At 52.0% G+C, this 21,446-nt stretch overlaps 1 protein-coding gene across 3 annotated transcripts in view; it reads right to left on the minus strand.

Annotated features, from left to right (window-relative positions):
• The window catches only part of trioa (trio Rho guanine nucleotide exchange factor a), a 125,039-nt gene that overhangs the window by 25,517 nt on the left and 78,076 nt on the right, over positions 1–21,446 (minus strand). For 2 of the 3 annotated variants that reach the window (XM_064347777.1, XM_064347780.1), the window contains exons 13-35: positions 20,597–20,766; positions 18,150–18,324; positions 16,133–16,328; positions 15,537–15,703; positions 14,084–14,203; positions 12,852–13,043; positions 11,917–12,066; positions 11,583–11,697; positions 11,067–11,182; positions 7,932–8,054; positions 7,158–7,352; positions 6,578–6,693; positions 5,465–5,531; positions 4,927–5,036; positions 4,399–4,468; positions 3,994–4,083; positions 3,363–3,455; positions 2,914–3,025; positions 2,637–2,827; positions 2,180–2,281; positions 880–909; positions 643–782; positions 44–143 (exon numbers count right to left, since the gene is read on the minus strand). In XM_064347777.1, the coding sequence (XP_064203847.1) occupies positions 44–143; positions 643–782; positions 880–909; positions 2,180–2,281; positions 2,637–2,827; positions 2,914–3,025; positions 3,363–3,455; positions 3,994–4,083; positions 4,399–4,468; positions 4,927–5,036; positions 5,465–5,531; positions 6,578–6,693; positions 7,158–7,352; positions 7,932–8,054; positions 11,067–11,182; positions 11,583–11,697; positions 11,917–12,066; positions 12,852–13,043; positions 14,084–14,203; positions 15,537–15,703; positions 16,133–16,328; positions 18,150–18,324; positions 20,597–20,766 (2,940 nt within the window). The remainder of the gene's footprint in view (positions 1–43; positions 144–642; positions 783–879; positions 910–2,179; positions 2,282–2,636; positions 2,828–2,913; positions 3,026–3,362; positions 3,456–3,993; positions 4,084–4,398; positions 4,469–4,926; positions 5,037–5,464; positions 5,532–6,577; positions 6,694–7,157; positions 7,353–7,931; positions 8,055–11,066; positions 11,183–11,582; positions 11,698–11,916; positions 12,067–12,851; positions 13,044–14,083; positions 14,204–15,536; positions 15,704–16,132; positions 16,329–18,149; positions 18,325–20,596; positions 20,767–21,446) is intronic. The other variant, XM_064347779.1, reaches the window with a different exon arrangement.

A 21,446-nucleotide genomic window follows, 5' to 3' on the forward strand; every position in this document is an offset into this window, starting at 1 on the left:
ATATCCTTGGTTGGGGGAGGAGGGAGGGGGGGTGAGATCTCACCTTGTCGCTGTCCAGGGTGTTCTGGGAAGTGCGAGAGGCGAGGGAGATGGTGTCGGGCTGACTGCTGCCGTCTCCCTGGCTGTCCAGGTCCTCTCCGTCCCTGTGTAACCACGGAAACAGCAGTCACTCTGACTGAAGGCAGCTGCCAGATCATCTGTGTACTAAGTTCATAATGTCTACTACAAGATTCTGCACTCAAAGTAGCTTTTCTAACTGAGAAACTGCAGTGCATTCTGTACTCCTGTAGTTTTAATTAGAGTATCTTGCTTTATTGGAACACCTTATATTTGCGTAGGACTGGGGTAAGAATTGAACATCCATAGAAGAGCTATGATCCGAAAATTAGGGCTATGACCCTCTGAATATGTTTGACTTTTTCTAAATTCTGGGAAAAACTTCTTGAGGAGAAAAAAAAACACTACTTAAAAAAGCTTGAAACCTCAAAAAGAGGACACAGTGGTGAATTGGCGAGCCATTTTTAGAAGCTATTCTGGGGCAGAGCTGTGTAAGAGGCTCTAAGGGGCATACTGAGGCATTAAGTTTTATGAGGGTGTGAGAGCAGAGTGCTTTGTCAGGGGGGGCGGGGCGCTCCACAGTACCTCCTGCCCTTGTGTTTGGCCGTGGTGGCTTTGGGGATGTGGATGGGCTCCTTGAGCGCCCCCTTCAGGTGGATGGTGCGCTCCTGGATCACCTCGCGGATGTGTTTGATCCAGTCCTGCTTGTTCTCGATGCTGGAGGCCTGGAGGGGGCGGGACAGGGGGCGGGAGCGTTAGCCCACTCCGACCCGGTTCGCTCCGCTCTTATTGGATGACGTTCGGGTTAGTGGCAGTACTCACCATAGCTCCATGTTTGCATCCCTGACTTGGCTTTGTTTAAAATATAGAATAGAGAATTTCACTATTTTTGATAGGGGTCAAAAAAAAGTATACATTCACGACGACAGATGGCTCGGACGGACGGACGGACGGACAACATTGACTGCCTCATCACGCCCAATTTGTGCTGTGCATTATAACTGGTGGTTTCTCAGTACAGACAACTATTGGAGTCTGGATATTTTCCAGCTCTAGATAATCCATCATCCCTGTTTGCTTTTAGGGACCAAGACTGCCTAACAGAGTGTGGTTCTGTCTGTCTTGGGTTCTGCATACAGTATAACCCCTATACCTCACTATCTTTCAGGTACATGAAAGATATGCAACGGTCATTAGTATGCAATAACTAATGGTACTGGAACTTGTATTAAGGAAATACAAGGTGCAAACAGATACAGAGCAATCCTATCTTTGACTGGACTGTGCATACTGCACTGCCTATTGAGAGGGCCTTAATCAATAGTAACCTTAATCAGCAGTCTACATTGCATGCCATTAAGTTTTAGTGTGTGTTAGTAAAAAAAAAAAACTAAAAAAGCCAGAAAAACACCCTTTTACAATGCACACAGCAACCCGCACATTCCCAGCCATTAGTTTGGTAGTAGGCATTTTGTTCACCATTAGTACCAACTTCGCTTAAATCAGGTAACATGCTTTTCCAACAATTGACATAACCAAATGCGTTCATGACGAAGTCGTTACGTTTATTTTTAAGCCGGGTGTTTGGAGAATGGGGTGTGGAAAACAAAAAGGCAATGGGAGGAGTTTCATTTAAAAGAGGGGGCGGGGCATATTTTTAAATGGAGGATGCAACTGGAGACTGATGTCTTGAAATAAAGCAAAAATAAAAAAACTACCATTACTTTTCTTGGCAGAAAAGTAAGGGGCATATGGGAGCCTGGAGGGAATTTCAATGTGCAGGGAAGTTCCTCGAGGGGAAAAATAATGTCAATTGTGTTAGCAAAAGCATGTTATCCAACAGTCATTACTTAAGTGTTCAGAGATACAAACATTTTGTGTAACAGTCTTATCAGTGCAAATACATTTGATCCTACAGAGTCTGCAGACAAACAGAACTAGTTTGAACAGTGGGCAGATAAGGCTAAGGGGCTAAAGTGCCACAGAGATTAGGTGCAGCTACAGCTAGCGTCCCTGTAAAGCTGGAGGACGTAAGCACGGCACGGCACGCCACGCTCATGCACACGGCACACACAGCACGCCGGTCCCGCCCGCGTCGGCGACGCGCCCCGGTTACCGTTACCTTCAGGACGATCTTGTTGTCCGAAGTGGGGGTGCGTCCGATCCACAGCGCGAATTTGCAGGGGTCGCCCTCCACGTGCTCCGTAACCCCCAGTTCCGAGGTCTATAAACACACACACAGACACACACATACGCACACAAACCCAGACACACACACACACACAAACAAACACACACACAGACACACACACACAGATGCAGACACACACACACACACATACACAAACAAACACACAGATGCAGACACACACACACACATACACAAACAAACAAACACACACACACACACACACACACACACAGATACACACATACGCACACAAACCCACACACACACACACACAGACGCACAGACACACTGAGGTTACTGACTGTGATCCCAGCAGAACAGAAGCTCGGCAGCAGGAGAGGCTGCTCTGCAGTATTGCTGTATAACAGCTCCGCGGCGGGTCACTCACGAAGAGCTTGCTCTTGTAGATGTACTTGCTCCGGCCGCTGGAGTCCTTAACCTCCTTGCTGAAGACGAGGGACATCTCGAAGAGGAAGAGGTGGCGCTCGCGGCCCTTGCGGATCAGGGTCTTGGGGTCCCACACCTGGAAGGACTCCTGGAGGATCAGCTCGCCCTGCGACTCGATGTTCTCGTCGAACCCTGGGGGGGAGAGGGGGAGCGTTACGGTCTTGGGCGTGATCGTGTGCGTGCGTGTGTATACGGGCGTGCGTTAGCGTGTGGCGCACCTTCCAGCATGCTGAGGTGCATGGCGTCGTTGGCTCTCTTGGGCACGCTCAGCATGACCTCCAGGCCGTCCTTGATCTCCCCCTTGCCCTCCTCGCAGCACGTCAGCAGCTCCTGAGGACCACAGCGCCAGCGGAGCACGTTAGCACCAGCATCATTAGCACTGCTGTCATTAGCACCGCTGTGCTACCAGAAACCAAAAGAACCCTCCACACAAACCTGCTGAGCTCTCATTAGGAGGGCCAACAACTACAGAGAAACGCACCATGTCCATGAGGCCGATTATCAGGGATTTAGAGGTGTGGATCTTACAAGGCCCATTATACGCACATCTACATTGTTAGTATGACACTGTATAGTGTTGAATATGTATGTGTAGATGTGTACAGGACACTGTAATGTTGTGTGTTGATGTGACGCTGCATAGTAACTGTATCAGCAGAACACGCACCTTCAGAAGAAGCTGGTACTTGGTTATTCTCTGCACTGGCTTGATCAGGTAGGAGGAGATGGAGTTGGCCAGTCTGTGCCTTTGCTGGATCTCCTGTAATGCAGAGAGAAAAGGGGTGGAGCGTTTAGGGGCTGAAACACATCAATCCTGCATTCTAACCAATGGCAGGCTGAGGAGAGGGAGGCGCCTCCCCCTGGGGTCATCGCCAGGCAATGGCTCTTGAAGGTCACAGTCTTCAGTGGGAATGGGCAGAACCGACTCCACATCTTTACCTCCGTTTTCTGTACAAATAACATCTACTGCAGGCTGACAACACGGTACTGTCACCATAGCTACGCCAATGGAAAATATCTTCAAAATCACACACTTCACTTCAGAAGTGTCCTTCACTTCAGAATGCACTACACACAAAGATAGTTCATAAGTCAATAAAACATATTCAACGGTCCCTAGTTGATCTGTGCCTACATTCACCACTTTGAACAGCATTCCTTGGAATTAGTAGAGCACTGCTGACAACCCTTTCTTTACAAACGGAAACAAATGGCGGCCATTCTGAGGGCATTGACCTTTGACCCGTGGGGCTGGTGGTCACAGCCCACAGAACAGAGCACGCTCGCCGCGCACTCACGTCAAAGTAAGCTCCGGCGTGCTCCAGTATGAGCTGGGTGGAGTCCGGCTTGTTCTTGCAGTAGTTCACGTACATCTGGAATTTGTCCGCCTGCACAAAGCATCCAGAGAGACATGTTTATTCAAACGTGTACGAGAAAAAGAACAAATTGGCTCTTTGCTTATCTTTCTCTACAGGAAAAGATTTATAGACAACGAAGCAAGTGGACATTTGGGTGCAATTTCAGACTCTGATGCTGTTCCACATCAACACTGCTCTTCAAAAAAATATTCGCTCTAAATAAAACAACCATTAAAGCCCATTCTGACATCATTACTACAAAATCGCTGCAGTTTTAACAATGTGAATGGCTTCATAGCTGCAGTGCGTCAGAGAGCCGCTCTGCTACAGACGTCGTTCGCTCACCCAGGTGACGAAGCAGTGGCCCACGTCCTCGGGCAGCTGCTCGTATTTCTCCAGCTCCTTCAGGAAGATGCTGTGGCCAGGAGAGGGCGCGAGTGAGCGACACTGAGACCAGTACGACTGAAACCAGGCTCGGCCCGGAACTTTCCCCAGCTACAGTAACACACACTCAGGCGAACCACGAGCTGACTCACAGGACATGAATGCAGGACTCGACCAAACTCGACTCGACTTCAAAGTAAAACATACGAAGATGCATTTAATCTGCATTTTAATGCATGTAAACATACGCTATATAAATAAAGCTACTATTATTGTTATTGTTATATATTCGGCTAATTGACTAATTGGAAAAACGTCTAAGCAAAGCTAATATATGAATATGGGTTCCGTGCCTTATGAACACAAGGCAGACTGAAAGCAAGCTTAGCATATCCATTAGTCTGAATACAGGCTCAGTGCCTCAGGAAGGAAGTCTCATGGAGAACAGCATGTGAACACAGCAGTGTGACTCTGCCGAGTCTCGCTTACTTGTGGTGGAACTCGTAGAGGTCCTGCATGTTGCCGAAGATGATGTGCTCTTTGTTGACGATGCCGGGCGGGATCTCCTCCACGCCGCTGGTCATCTCCCACAGGTACGTCTGAGCGTACAATGCAAAATTAATACAAAATGAATGCAGAATTTGGTAACTAGAATGTGTACGTATCATAATGTGCTATCAGTGCTCAGTGTTCGTTGTAAATTTGAATGCTACATGTCCTCTGTGTTCTGCTTCATGTCTACAGAAGCTGTGAAAAGCATATCCTCATTGAGAACAGTACAGTCCCAAGACTTTAAAAAGCATGGGCAACAGGTACTCAGATAAATCATTTCACTTACTGCTAATCATGAGTTTAGGCAATGTGCTCTTAGCGAGCACTAGATGAACTACCACGTATATGTGATTGATTAAATCCAGAAGCCCAAAGGCCTTGCTGGCTTCTTCAGTGTTTCTTAAGAGTGTGGAGGTACGGAGGTGTGTGTGTGTGTGTTTCCTGCTCCCTGTGTGACAGCGAGTTAACCACTTACATCCATGCACTCCCGCAGGTCCCGAACGTAGGCCTTCTCCGTCTGGATCAGCTCGGCCATTATGAACCTGGAAAAGACAAAGTCGCTCACGCGTTAGCGTCGCGGGCCTGTCGCAGCGCATTAGCGCTAGCGCGCGGCTCCCCCCTCCGCCACCAACGGGACCCAATGAGCCGGCTGCTCTTCAAAAGCCTGTTAAGAGCCGTAATGGCCGCCCGGCTCTGCTCAGTCGCCGTTTTTCACCGGGGCTTTGAGGCAGCCCGGGTGACGCAGAGCCTTTCCCGAGTCTTCATCAGCGGCAGATAGCATAACTCACTGAAACGACGGCCTCGTACGCGCGGCGCGGCGCGGGTGCCCGTGTTCCCAACGCGCGACCGAAGGGGAAAAAACCGCCAATGTGCTTTACGGCTCCAATGGTTCACACAGTCGCTGCATTACTCATGAACATTAAAGAGTGGGGCGCAAAGCGGGTTACAGGGCTAAACTGCCTCTGCAGTACGAACAGGCGCGACGGCGATGCGAAAGGGAGGGAAACGAGCACGCCGGCATCCGCCATTTCACCATTTCACCATCCTCGGGCCTCCGGCGGATGACCCAGCTCAGCGGCAGCCGCACGGAATGTTCCGGAAGACACTTACAATAAGAAATCTAATATCTGCGCGGCTATAATCTCCCCTGGTTCGTTCATCGCTTGTCTAATTGCTTCATTCGCAGAAGGTTATTATACTGCGAGGTCCGCGCTCACAGCCTGATGAAACTCCTAAAGCAGAACTTCCAATCGGGGAAAGCAGTCAGGAGCAGAACAGCACAAAAGCTACTTTTCCCAGAAATCATAAATTTGGCCACAGTAAAGGTCCAGATTCAAAAGGTTTTCCCCCCTCAGTTCTGAAACAACATTCTCCGCTGAGTGCAGTGACCACTGCAGCAGCAGTGCTGTCTGAGTTTGAACAAACAAAGCTGGACCGCAGTAAAATGGAGAACAATGTGTGCCGCGGTCGGAATGACTGTGGACGGCGCATTGTGTGCTGCAGCGGGCAGCTGTGGTTTCGGGTGAATGGGACGATGGGAGTTTTGCTGACAGGGTGCAGGGGTGAGGGACGGGGCGGATCTACGTACTCCTTCCTGCGGGCGGACTTGCGCCTCTCCTCGTTGAGCTCGTGGGCCGCATCCCGGAGCTTGACCTCTGACCCCGGGGCGCTGGCTGGGATGATGTCCAGCTGCAGGTCTTTGCTCTGGAGAGGAGGGAGAGCGAGAGGAGAGCAGGGTGAAGAGGGCTGAGGAGTGAGAGGGAATCTGCAAACCTGCACCTGAGACTAGTCCACCCACAGCCCAATGAACACAGAAACACACAAATACCTGCACACAATATGTACCCCTCACTCACTGTCACAGACTCACCCTCTTACAGACACTCAAAGCCACACAGACTGACACACACACACACACAGCCACACTGACAGACAGACAACACACACACACACACAGGCACAAAAACACACACACACACACACACACAAGCACACAGGCAGACAGACACACAAACAGGCACACAAAATACAGACAGTTACACACACATACACAGGCACACACAAAAACAAACACACAGACAGACAGACGGACAGACGGACAGACACACACACACACACACACACACACACACATAGACAGACACACAGACACACGCGCGGGAGCGTACCGCCTTGTTGGAGTCGGAGGAAATGCCCAGCGCTTTCTCCAGAGAGGTGCGGTACTTGTCCATGCGGAGGGAGAAGTCTCGGTAGCGCTTGTCCACGGCAGTGACCCATTTCTTTATCTCCACCGCATGGGCGTGCCCTTTGTCACAAAAGCCATCGGCCAGCTGGATCAACAGTTTAACCCGCTCTTTGGTTTGCTGCGGGAGGCGTGAATAGAGAGGGGTGGAGGGGGGGTTAGAATGGTGCTGCTGGAATGCCACAGCGGAGCGGGGGGCTTTGGGGGCGACGGATGGACAAACGGACGGACGGACGGACAGACGGACGGAGAGCGCTGCGCCACACAATGGCAGCCGCCGGACGAGAGCGCGGCGGTGTGGCGGGCTAGCGGCCAGGCTAGCACGGCGCAGCAGCGCTGGGCTTTATTTAGCCTCACTGGCTCCCTGTCATTACACAGCCATGAAGGCCATTCAGCGCCGCGGCACAGGAAAAACCCAGCCACTCTCCCTTTGTAATTTCAGCTCTGAAATCACCCGAGTGCATAAACCCAGCCTTCCAGGGCCAGTTGGCACATAACGACATGCGGCAAAACTGTTTATTCAACTAAATAAAAGCTGAAAGGGAAAACTGAATGTGACGTTCCAATGGGGTCAGGAGCTTTTCCGCTTGGGAATGGGAAAATAGCGGTCATTATGAAACCCCTCCGCTGGTCAGGCGCTCTGCTCCGCCCCGCGCCTCCCCCCGCGCCTCCTCCCGCGCCTCCTCCCGCGCCTCCTCACCTTGGCTGTGATGTGGAAGTCCTCGTGCTCCTTCAGCAGCTCCTGCGTGTGGTGGATGCTGGAGCCCGTGGAGGTGTGTGTGGACAGGTAGAACTCGCCCGTGTCGTGGATCCACTCCAGGGCCTGCCAGAAATCAGCGGAAACGGCTTCAGTGACGCCAGCGACTGTGAGCGTGGAGGACTGTGACTGAGAGGTACTGTGTCTGCGGTGGACTGCAAGAGACCGTGAGGGACTGACTGTGGGTGACTGTGACTGCAGGGGACAGTGACTGAGGGACTGACTTTGGGTGACTGTGACTATTTGGGGCTGTTATTTACTAAAAGCACAGAACTCTGATATTTCATTACGTAGGCAAGTCCTGTTCTTATATTCACACGGTCATTGTTGTATGTTCTTTCTAATGTGTGACTTCAAACAGAGATGCCAGTTAGATGCAAATCAACTTTGGCTGCACAACAGATAATGTAGACATCAAAACTAATCAAATCACCATGTGAGGAACATAAAAAGCAAGGACCTGTGTTCACTGAACCCTATCAGACCTTTCAACCGCTGCACACTGACATGACCGGGGACTGCAGCTGCAGAGCCAGTCAAATCACTACTGGCTGAACCGTCGCCTGACCCTCGTCTGTGTCGTAGCATGTCTGCTTTGCTGAATCTGCCCATAAGACAAATGAACACACTTCTGGGATATTATTTAACAAGCTCTATCATTTCAATTTTCCTAACTGATCAGTGGCTTACGCTGGAAGGGGTTTTGAGTCTTGTTTGCGCTGTCAGTCTCTCAACTCAAAGAGTGCAGATAAAGATAAATGTATAATATCAGCACACATGGCTGCTCCCCCTGCTGTTTGGAGATATCTGGTCCATATGGGCTCATTAGACACTGCTAATTATGCGTCGCTGCGAGACGCACAGCTGCAGCCGCTCGGCTAACGCGTGTGCGCGCAGCTCAGAGAGGACGGTGCTGAAAACGAGCCGGGCAAGCAGGTGCCACACAGCGACCAGCTCCGTTCTGCTGGTTAGGTAATGTAACTCCGTGCTTCATGCACTGCGCACGAGCGTCCACAAGGGGGCGCGAGGCACGGCATTCCCCCCGTATCAGTGCGATGTCACGCTCAGAAGGGAGGAGTTTGCCACAGTCAATCTGGAAAGCTGCGGCTCAGTTTGTCTGGAAGTGCTGCAGTAATCAACATTAATTATAACCTGTAACCGTGTGGCATGACAGGAGGGCAATTACACAGGCTATGTTCAGCATCTCCGCGCTGTCTGCCCGACTTCCCCTCTCCCCGCCCCCTCCGCGCTCCCCACCCCCCCCCACCCCCCCCGGCACACCTGCGCCGTGCCGTGAGCGACTGCGTGAGTTCCGCCCCAGCGGACCCGACCGCTCCCGAAGCCAGCCTGCGTTCTGAACGCAGCCCGTTTCCTGTGCGGAGACTGCAGCGGCGCCGGCTGTTCGGTGGCCTTGTGGGACCGTTGCATTCTGGGACAGGTGCGAGCAGCCCGGTCGTTTGTTGAGCTGACCGTTAGTGACTCGGAGGTAAAATCTACTTTTAACCGTCCACTGGGATTATAGGATGGTAGCAGGCAGCGCTACTTGAGGAACAGGACCTGGCTGTGTGTGGGTACTGGGTAGGGGGACTGGCTGTGTGTGGGTACTGGGTAGGGGGACTGGCTGTGTGTGGGTACTTGGTAGAGGGACTGGCTGTGTGTGGGTACTGGGTAGAGAGACTGGCTGTGTGTGGGTACTGGGTAGGGGGACTGGCTGTGTGTGGGTACTGGGTAGGGGGACTGGCTGTGTGTGGGTACTGGGTAGAGGGACTGGCTGTGTGTGGGTACTGGTAGAGAGACTGGCTGTGTGTACGGTAGGGCGCAGCCGTCGTTTGTGAGCGGTTAGTGCTGGAGGAATGCTGTGTTAGCTACTGGGTTAAGGGATGGTAGAGGCACGCTACTTGAGGAGAGTGGCCTGGTGGTTTGTGGGTGTGTGTGGGTACTGGGTAGGGGACTGGCTGTGTGTGGGTACTGGGTAGAGGACTGGCTGTTGTGGGTACTGGGTAGGAGGGACTGGCTGTGTGTGGGTACTGGGTAGAGAGACTGGCTGTGTTTGGGTACTGGGTAGGGGACTGGCTGTGTTGGGTACTGGGTAGGGGACTGGCTGTGTGTGGGTACTGGTAGGGGACTGGCTGTGTGTGGGTACTGGGTAGGGGACTGGCTGTGTGTGGGTCTACTGGGTAGAGGGACTGGCTTGTGTGGGTACTGGGTAGGGGACTGGCTGTGTGTGGGTACTGGGTAGGGGACTGGCTGTGTGTGGGTACTGGGTAGGGGACTGGCTGTGTGTGGGTACTGGGTAGAGGGACTGGCTGTGTGGGTACTGGGTAGAGGGATGGCTGTGTGTGGGTACTGGGTAGGGGACTGGCTGTGTGTGGGTACTGGGTAGGGAGCTGGCTGTGTGTGGGTACTGGGTAGAGGGACTGGCTTGTGTGTGGGTACTGGGTAGAGGGACTGGCTGTGTGTGTGGGCTGTGTTGGGTACTGGGAGTAGGGACTGGCTGTGTGGGTACTGGTAGGACTGGCTGTGTGTGGGTACTGGGTAGAGGGACTGGCTGTGTGTGGTACTGGTAGGACTGGCTGTGTGTGGGTACTGGGTGGGACTGGCTGGTGTGGGTACTGGGTAGGGGGACTGGCTGTGTGTGTATGGGTACTTGGGTACGGTAGGGGACTGGCTTGTGTGGGTACTGGTAGGGACTGGCTGTGTGGGAGGAGGATGGCTGTGTGTGGGTACTGGTAGGGGAATGGCTGTGTGTGGGTGTGTTTGGGTACTGGGTAGGGGGAATGGCTGTGTGTGGGTGTGTTTGGGTACTGGGTAGGGGACTGGCTGTGTGTGGGTACTGGGTAGGGGGACTGGCTGTGTGTGGGTACTGGGTAGAGGGACTGGCTGTGTGTGGGTACTGGGTAGAGGGACTGGCTGTATGTGGGTGTGTTTGGGTACGGGGTAGAGGGACTGGCTGTGTGTGGGTACTGGGTAGGGGGACTGGCTGTGTGTGGGTGTTTGGGTACTGGGTAGGGGTACTGGCTGTGTGTGGGTACTGGGTAGAGGGACTCAGGAGAGACGGTGGATCCTGGGGCTGCTGACCTGTTTGGCACTGCGCTCAAACACCACATACTGCTGACACTGGTCCAGCCTCCTCTTCCGCATGGTCCAGAAATGCAGAACCCGATTCTCCCTCTGCAGGAGCTCGTTTAGGATATCTGCACAAATGCATGCACAGACACACACAAACACACAAGCACGCAGGCACGCACAAACACACACGTGCAGAAAGACACAAGCAAGCAGAAAAAGACAGATGGTGAGCCATTTGAAATTCTGCATCCTTTCTCCTAATCTCTCATTTCAGAGCTTAGACTGCACTGGGAAATGGTGCATCTGTGAATCAGAAATATCTATAAATGTAGGTGTGTATAATCCTTTACCGAGACTCCATACCAGCAGGATTATATCTCATGTATCCACTCACCCACGCACACACACAGCACACGCGCACACACACTCAGAGACACACGCGCACAGCGTAAATGTAAAGGCTCACAGTGGCGTTCTACTCGACAGAGTGATCAGGAACGGCAGAAAGGGAAGAGCGTCACTCACTTTTGACCTGCTGCTCGGGCGCCTTGACGTGGGACAGCATGCCGGGCATGTTGACGCTGTTCCTGTGCATGTACTTCAGGAAGACGTCTGCGTTGCGCCTGGCTAACGTGCACGCCTGCCGGGGACAGGGTTAGCGTTAGCGGCTCTGTTAGCGTCTCTGCCTTCTACACTATCATAAGCGCTGCGGGACTGAAACACCCGCACAGACGGAAAGAAAAGGCACACTGAGGACTATATCGTCTCACAGCAGATCCACTTGATAAAGAGGACTCTCTGGCCTGGATTAAGGTACACCCCCCAGTGTGCAACGTGAGCTCAGTGAGGTGGGCGGTACCTTGAGGAAGGCCTCTTTCTGTTCCAGGTGCTTGCTTATCATGGGCGTCACGTGGTCCGACTCGCAGTTGGGCCCCAGCTTGTCGGCCCCGCCGCACCAGTCCTCCTCGCGCTTGTACTCCTGCTCCAAGCTCTCCAGAACACTGCACACCTGGGGGATGGCATCACACAGTTAAAAACTACATTACCAAGAATGCAACAGGCTCTGCAGAAAACAGTACACCTACAGTGTACCACAGTTTTAAAAACACATGCCGCGGAGAATTCAAAGTTCCCCAGGAATCCGCCCACCTAACAGGGACTAATTTAAAACACGTGTCTCTCCCCTCTCCCACACACTAAACACCTTGGGTGGGAGCAATAAGCAACACGTTACATAACATTTCAGAAGTGATGGTTGATATAGCCTAGGGATGATTAAAAATCTGCTCCACAATCCCTAGCTATGGACCCAATTAAGATTGTTCAGAAAATGGCGCATTAAATCCACTTATATACAGCGAACATGTCACTTAAAGCGGGGCTGGTGGGACCACACTTCATTAGACACTTGGATTAAGTCCTTGACAAACTAAGCCGAGTGATATGAATCATTGCCATGGCAGCAGCAGTTTTAAACGAGGGAAAGTGACACCACGGCAACGCAGGGATCTGAGTGCAGGCGTGTGGGAGGCCTGCGTCCAGCCTACACAGACACGTGCACGTGTGCACACACACATGTATATGTGCACATGCGTACGCGTATACACCCACACGCAAACATGCACGCACACACACAGACACACGTGTATACACCTACGCGAACGCAGGCACACACAGAGACACATACACAGATGCACGTTTACATGTGCACAGGCGCATGCGCAAACACCCATATGCACGTACACGCACACACACACACACACACACACACACACACACACACACACAGCTCACCTGCTCGGAGGTCTTGTAGAAGGCCACGGAGGCGTTGACCAGCTTGAGGCGGTCCTCCATCTTGAGCATGAGCTGCTGCCAGTGTGAGGCCACGTTCTCAGCGCAGTCGCGGATCATGTCCATGTCGTAGTGGTTGGCCTGCAGCAGCGCCTCGGCCTTCTGCTGCACCTGGAGGGCGCTCTGGTGCGTTTTCTGGGGGGGGGGGGTGGAGGACCATGACTCTTTAATGCACTCTGTACATATAAATGAGTCTCCAGAACCTGCATCCTGAACATGAGTGACTCTTATGTATGCTGCCTGCTTTGTTTGGAAGAACATACACAAACTGCATTAATTACACTGAGAGGTTCTCTGTATAATTAGTCCATTTAGGCTTCTCCTCCACGCCACAAGTGCTACTACGAACTGGATGCATGGAGGCGCTGCATTTTACGCAAGAGATTTATGCAAGTGTTTCTGGACGCAAAAACGCAGACGTCAAACGGAATTCATTTCATGGTGAAATTAATATGTTGGATGTGAATGAGCTCATTGCTACAGGAACGCAGAGCGCTACAGCAGAGCAGCACGCGGGGCCGGTGAACCCAATCAGCAGAGGGCTGACTGACGTTAACAGCGAGCCCCTGAGGTCGCCCAGGAAAAGTGGCTCGGCCCAGATTAAACTGAGCTCACAGGCTGATTGATCACTCCACCGCTTCCTGTTCTGGGAGAGCTGGCCGCTGTTCAAGGGCAATGTTTGGGCTTCAGGAGAAGGAGCGGAGTCTGTCCCTCACACTCACTGGGACTCGTAGGCCACACCTATCCAGCAGGACCAGCCAATCGGCCGCTTTCGGTGACTGGCTCAACTCGCTGAGAATAAGCGACCCCCCCACCCACCCCCCAGTCCCTCGGTACGCCGTTGAATCTGTAAGGGTCAGGTGTCGTCTCCTTGGCAACTGGATGACATCACCCCACAATGTACGCGGCACCTTGATGCCGTGGCGATCTTTGCCGCCTTCTGTTCGGGTGCATCTGAAGGTGAGGTTTCCGTGGCAACAGGATGACATCTCAGAATGTATAGAGCATCACAACAGTGTGAAAGAGGGGGGAGGGTGAGGAAGAGGGGTTGAAAGAGCAGAAAGGTGGAGGAGTGTAAAGAGGATGAGAGAGAGGTAGGAGAAATAGGAATGAGGGGAAAGGGAAGGATGAGGAGGAGGAAAGGGAGCGTAGAGGAGGAGGAGGAGGAGGCGCACCTCGATGGCGTGCTGGAACTGCTCGTGCTCCCTCTGCAGCTGCTCGGCCTCCTGCAGGGAGCTGGCTGTGATGAGTCCTGCGTTCAGCATCGACTCGCCGTTCCTGATCCACCCCAGGACCTGAACACACACCACACAGAGGGTTAAGTGTTAAAATGTGAACGCAGACACACACCCACAGACCGCACACCACCCACATGGTGGGTTGAGAGCAAAACTGCACACACACACGTACATGCGCACGCGCGCACACACACACACACAGAGGGTTGAGAGCAAAACTGCACACACACACGAGCGCACACACACACTGCCCAGTGTTCCTAAGCGTTCAGAGACAGCAGTGATACAGCACTTATCAAGTACAAGGCCCTGGCAACCTCAAACTCGACACCCTGGCAACCACTGCTTTTATATAAATAAATAAATAAATAAATAAAAGTGATCCGATTAAGCGCGGAGGCTTCTGGCCTACTTTCTGCTCCCAGTTTTGGGTCCAGCCCCCAGTAGGATTATTCTACTTTTCTCATCAGATTTCAGGTCGCGTTCACAAGACAAGAAAAGAAAAAGAATCCCATCCTGCATACTAATGTGCAGTGCAAACACTAAGTCAGAATGATACTGTTTTTTAACTGTTGCTGATGCATTTTCCCCCATCATTTAAAGTGACAGGCACACATCGGCCTGGAAAAAGCACCATATTTATTGTGACCAAATTAAATGTTAAAAAGCCGTACTACACAAATCTACCTCATTTTCAGCACGCTTGTACTGCAGTACAGCAAATGACGTTTTTGTGGGCACGTTTCTGGACATGACTGGCATGTAGAGGAGCGATAATTACCCAAGATGGTGTCGCATACATTGGCACCGCTTCACTCCGAACTACTCTCATTACCGACGGAACGGCGAAACGTTAAATCTGCCGACGCTCAACTGACCGGAGACGGGCCGCGTTCGGGGGCGGGCGAGCTCGCCTTCCCAGCACCGTTACATTAGCCTAATTAAGAAATAAGGGGGGTCTTTACGGGCTTTAATTTGTGGTGACGGGCCACGTTAAAGAGCCGCAGTGCGAGCGATTCATCTTCAGACCGCGCGCCGGCCCTTTAAGTGACTCATCCGGCGTTCCTCGGCACGTAAAAGAGCCGGAGAAAAAATAAACCTGACAGAGAAACACCTCAGTGCACATTAAGGACCTGACTGACGGCTACTCAGTACATATGACCCAGCACTGATCCGTAGGGCTAGCCAATATGCTAGCCTACAATGAAGCTTAGGTTAAACTCGACTAAAGGCTCCAAATTAAAAGGGTTGCGTGTAAAACTAGTCGCTTATCGCTGCCTTAAAACAGAAACATGTGAAAGAGTGAAATGGCTCTAACTGCTTAACCCCAGCGGGTATGAAAGTGAACAGGTCACATGTTCGGGGGCAGTGGGGGGGGGGTTAGGGTTACCTGCTTGACTTCGGCCTGCAGGTGGCGCAGTTGCACGCACTGCTCCAGGTGGCGGCGGTGCTGCTCGGCGGCCACGTCCAGCTCCTGCTGCTTCTCGTGGAGGAACTCCAGCAGGTCCTGCACCCGAGTGGCCATGTCCACGTCCCGGTCGCACAGGAGCTCCACGCCTGGGGGGAGGGGGGGGAGAGGGGGGGACATCACACACATGCTCTACAGGCAGATGAGTGTGGAAGCACATGCGCATTCCCTGCAATGAGAGCTGAATCTGTCCGTGTCTCTCTCAATGAGAGGGGAGGGGGCTAACGGCTTCCACCAGCAGCTGCACGACAGCGTGGATGGATGGTAAACAGAGAAGGTCTCGGCCTTACTTCACATCTCATTTGTGTACATCTGGGTCGGAAATGACTTTGCCGGAAGCATCGCACAGTCAGTGACTCAACCCCAAACTATCTGACTGACGGTAACTGGTGCGCTAAACCGGCTCCCTTTCAGGTGAGTTCTTCCTCAAAGCAAAACAAACCGGCGTAAAATCGGCGTGAAACCCCCGCGCGGGTCTCCGACGGGCCCTGGGGGCGGAGCGTGCGGCCCCCACTCACCGGACGCCTGCACCTCGTTGACGTACTGCAGCAGCTCCTGGCCCTGGTGGATGACGTCGAAGGTCAGGTTGTTCATGGTGAGGGCCTTGTCCGCGTGGTGCTGCAGCCTCTGCTCGGCCAGCGTCAGGTCCTCCGTGTCAAAGTCGTTCATCTGCTGGGACAGCTCGTCGTTCCACGACTCCAGGTCCGAGATGATCTGCAGGGAGCCCAGGGGCGGGACCGGGTCAGCAGGGGGTTTGGGGACAATGCACCGAAGTACAGACACACAGACAGACCACGCACACACAGACACACACGCACTTACAAACAAATTCAGGCAAGCACACATGCATACACACATACATGCAAGCAAACGCACACACAGGTAAACAAATGCAGCCAGCAACTTGTGTAGACAGACACCAAGCACACATGCAAACAGACATCACACCCATTTTCACACAGACTCAAACATATACACACACACACACACACATTTCCATGTACAAAAAAACAGACCCACTCAGACACTCACACATACACAGATAAGACACAGGCACATCAATGTGTGTTGCACATTAAAGGAGTGCGTTGCCTCACACACTATTTGGTAGGTTTCTGCTGCAGTCTAATCCAATCACACACACTGCCCCCGGCTCTGTGACTCAGAGCTGTGGACTGACCTTCAGGGACATTCAGTGCAATCAGAAGCTTTGCGAGTGTGAAGGTGACGGTCCTGCACACCGTTATTAACGCGGTGGCCGACGGCGAGTATCCACACGTTTTTGACGCTGAGGCAAAATCAAAAGCTAACGCAGCTCGGCCAGGCACTTAACACCTGCGTCTGTTCTGAACCAATCGCGGCACAGATAAGCGTTTCATGCTGTGTCCACAGTCTCTCCAAATGAAAAGATAAATATCGCTAATGCTAAAATCCAACAAGACAGAACGCTGCAGATAAGGCCAGGGGCAGCGCAGCGAGCCCGCGTTTAAACTGGCTTAAAGAGGAGACAGCCAATGAGAAACCTGCGCCTTCTCAGTCAGCGCTAACGCGATTAGCGCCCCCCCGCTAACGACGGAGCCGCGATATTAAACATTTTGAGCCCGAAATGATCTTTCTCGCAGGCTGCAAAAAGGAGTCCTCTTCTCCAACCCCGACCTGTTCCCGCGGTAGTCGCCGAGGTGAGTAACGTCGTGGGAGAGGTTCCCCGCGCGGCGTGGGAGGCCTCCGCGGCGGTAATTGGCGGTTAAGCGGAGTCGAGGCGGCAGGGGGCCTCCGCGGCACGGCGGTACGGCGCTGCGTTTGATCGTGTCCCGCTCACCGACGCACTGAGGACATTCACCTGGCTTCTGATCCGTAATTAAGCGGGCCGACACCACGCCGCCCTGTGACGGCACGGCCGCACCCGCAGCCCTGGAGCGGGGGACTCGCCGGCTCTGCTTTCGGCCGTAATGACATCGCGCTACACGCTACTGCGGTTTCTCCGTTGTTTTTTTCCTTCTTCCTAAAAGGTTGTGTCGCCCAGCCCGCCGGCGCTATGATCGGAGTAACCCGACACGCTAGCGTCCGCCGCAGCGGATCAAAGAGGCGCCGCGGCCGTGGAAACGGAGACGCGTCGCGTTTCCTTTGTTTACGGGACCGGCGAAGCGAGCGCTGTCACGCGGGGTCAGGGGCGGGGGGGGGGCACCCCCCAGCCTCCGGTTAAATCTTCCCACAGTCAGAGGAGAGAGAGAGATCGCACGCTTTCATCCGTCCTCTTATTCACAGGAAGGAGGTTCGTACGCTACAACAGATGTACAGTATAAACCTCAGCGGATTTACTGAAATACCGCACAATTCCCCAGAGGCACAAAACCACTGTTCCATAAGCTGACGGGACAAAAACTAATGCGGTCACACGACAGCTTCTGGTCACAGGGCAAAAACTCACATTGTCTAAAACTCACATACAGACAGACAGAGAGAGAGACAGACAGGCAATCTAAGGGCCACGATGAGGGCGTGGCCGTGACCGTCGGCGGTGACGGGGGCACTCACGTCGATGGCGTCCCTCTCGAAGATGCGCAGCTGGAGGAAGAGCTCCAGCTTGATCTTCCTCTCCTGGAAGAGCTCCTCCATTTGAGCCTGGGCCTCGTCCAGCTGCTGCAGCACGCTCTCGATGTGCGAGATCGAGCTGTTGTGGGGCGTCTTGTTGCTGGAGATGGCCGAGTCCCTGCAAGAGAAGGGGAGACACGTCATGCTCACTATGCATCCCAAACTAAGGGGGAAATAGACAAACGTTACCACAGCGCCCCTGTAACGCTCTAATAACGTGATCATACACGATGTTTGCGAAATGCTACAATTTAGCAAGGTTATGCTGCAGTTTATGATGCTATTTACCCAGGAGGATCAGAAGGTCAGGAAAAACAGCCCAGCAAAAGTAACATTATGTAACCAGGACAACAGTAGTGTAGCACAATAGCCTTGCACAATAGGGCTTGAAACCACAAGGTTGTAGTGTTAATTCCCAGGTAGGGCACTGCTTCTGTGTACCCTTTGGCAAGATACTTCAGCTGAACTGCTTCAGGAATCCAGCAGTACAAATGGCTTTTATGTAAAATAATGTATTCTGTTTAAGTGGCTCTGAATAAGAGTGCTAAATGTATGAAACATCATAATGCATATTATTATACATACAGTCTATGACACATACTACCAAACAGTATTAGAACGCCTCCTTTACATGCTGGCAAGACTGCATTTCAGCAACATGTGAGTCATGGTGGCATTTAATGCAGGTCCTGTGCTTTCTGTTATCATTCTGGGACCATGCAGGCTGTATTTTTCAAACGCATCTCTGGTCGCGGAAATGCGGAAGAAAAACTGCGTGGAGCTGCATCCAGACTCGCGCGCGGCGTGAAATTCAGCTGAGAGAGAAGACTGCGGGGCTCCTCCACAAAACCGTCCGCGCGATTAGCCGCGGCGTTACGTAACCGGAGCCTTACATAATACTGCATCACCGAGCTGGTCCGCACCGGCTCCTGCCCCGCGCGCACGGCCAATCGGCGGGAGAGAAGGCAGGCTGAAGCACACGCGCGAGCTTCCCCTGAGAAAGAGCTGCAGAGCAGCGAACGCTCGCGCTAAAGCCATTTTCACACAGCTGCAGCCCGACCGCGGTTAGCTGCTTTCTCCGTTTCCCCGTGAATTTCCACAATTTTCCGGAGTTTTACACACGCGGGTAAACAGGTATTACTGCACGCGGCTACACTGAGCTACGCAAAACAGCAGAGACGACAAGACAATAACTGGTTCCGAATATTTAAGTTAATTTGATTAGTTCTACTAGGAGTAGAAGCAGCACTTTTGTTCTGAAAAGCTGTCATTTTACTTTCCCCATAGTTCACCTTTTGTCTTCATGTGTTAATATCTAGAGCCATTGTCTATCTAAAGAATACCTGAAGAAACAACATATTCCATGATCACAGCTCATTTTAGTTCAGGGATAATAGATGATAATCCACCAATAATGATACAGTCAGTCAAGCAGAACAAAACACCAATCAGACAGCTATTGTAGCACCCAAGTGTTTGAAGCACTTTAGCTGATTTGCTATATGAGAGCTTATTACTGCACCTGGTACCGCCTGATATCAATCACTAGAATTCAATCTGAGTTTCACTGCACAGGGAATTTGAAGTTCAAAGAGCTGGGCAGGTAACTGGAAGGGTGCAGGTCCAGTTTTATGTTGGCGCACCATCGTTGTACATCTTGATCATGGTGCTTAATTTGAATTCAAGGGATATGACATAAAGGCGTAATGCATAACTGTATAAGCTATCCCAGCTAGCTAAGGGGTCTATGCAAGCAAGCAAACTAATAGAGCAGTAAGTAAGCCTAAATGCATACTGTGTCAAAAAAGCATACTTCCCTTTACATAAAAGCCAGTTTTCAGGAATGATGGTAGTTAATACACAGTTCATTTTAGGTAGGGTGTGTGAACTGGGCCAAAACCAGATCATCCTGGCTGCAGGGAAACTCAGTGTTTTAGTCTTGTAATGAACTTAAGTCAAGTCGTAAACCCCATCTGTCACTTCCAATGGAGGCACCCAGCTATCATAAAGGGCGTGGGCACTCTCAACTCTCAAAATACCGCACAATCACACTCCAAATCCCACAAGCCTTTGCTCACGTTTTAAATCTCCTGATGGAAATCTCTCAGACACCTCACTACATACTGTAGAATGGGGGCAGAAACACCGAGTGAAAATAGACTGGGAGTCTCTTGCTAACACCAATCTTAAATTCTTAAAGTGAGAACAGCTGGGGGAGAAGCCATTGCTGGGCGATTGCAAGCGAGGATGAAAACTGAAAACAAAACCGCTGCAGGAGAAGCCTGTTCACAGCACCTGCAGTCCTGCGGTCCAGTTTCTCCATTTTTAACTTAGACATACAGCGGGCAGTGCGTCAGTGCTCCCCCAGTGACAGCAGGGCGGGGCCTTACCTCAGCTGCTGGATGAGGTCCTCGCCCTCCTTGATGACGTTGACGGTGACCTGCAGGGTGGTCTGCTGCTGCTGGCCGAAGCGTTTGATCAGGTCCTGCACGGCCTCCACCGACTCGGCGTACACGTCGTCCAGGAGCTCCTTCTGCAGCTCCTCCAGCCAGGTCCACAGCTAGGGGTGTCAGAGAGGGGAAAGGTCAGCACCAGCCAATGAGGTGGTCCAGTGGAGACAATGTGGGCCAATCAGGTGTAGCGTTATATGCTGCAAGTGGCAATAGGGTCTCATCTCTCTGGCATTCACCTTTGTGCATTCTGACGACAGATATTTGCAAGAGAACTACAATTTGTAAGCAAGAGAATTGGATGTATCTGAATTCAGCTTTTTCTTTTCTCATTTGAATACGTTTTTGTGTAAGAGATGTACCTCCCCTAAAAGCATATGTAAAGAGTGAAGAGAGTGCACTCTAAAGCCGGGAATATACAAAGCCAACGAACAACGGCCAACAACAGGCCAACTCATCAACACTGGTTAGGAGTGATCTATCCCAACTCCCAGAGGAAGTGGTCACACTGCACTCACGGTCACCTCCTCATGTGCACGTAAATGAAACCACGGAAAAGGCAGAAGTGTTGACTTGTCTGGTGTACACACAGCAAGAGAACTGACAGCAAGAGAACAGTGAAGATGATGTTCCGACTCAGAGTCCGATTTTGAATGTAATCTGCACTGGCATTAGCAACTGTAGCCTGGTTTGAGATGGAGAATAAAAAGCAGAGGAGACAGTGTAGGAGGCTCTCCATGTGGGTTAAGGCACGGTTGCTACAGCAACAAGCACAGGGTGCCTTCTGGAA

The sequence above is a fragment of the Anguilla rostrata genome, chromosome 8 (assembly GCF_018555375.3).
Source record: "Anguilla rostrata isolate EN2019 chromosome 8, ASM1855537v3, whole genome shotgun sequence".
Lineage (NCBI taxonomy): Eukaryota > Metazoa > Chordata > Actinopteri > Anguilliformes > Anguillidae > Anguilla > Anguilla rostrata.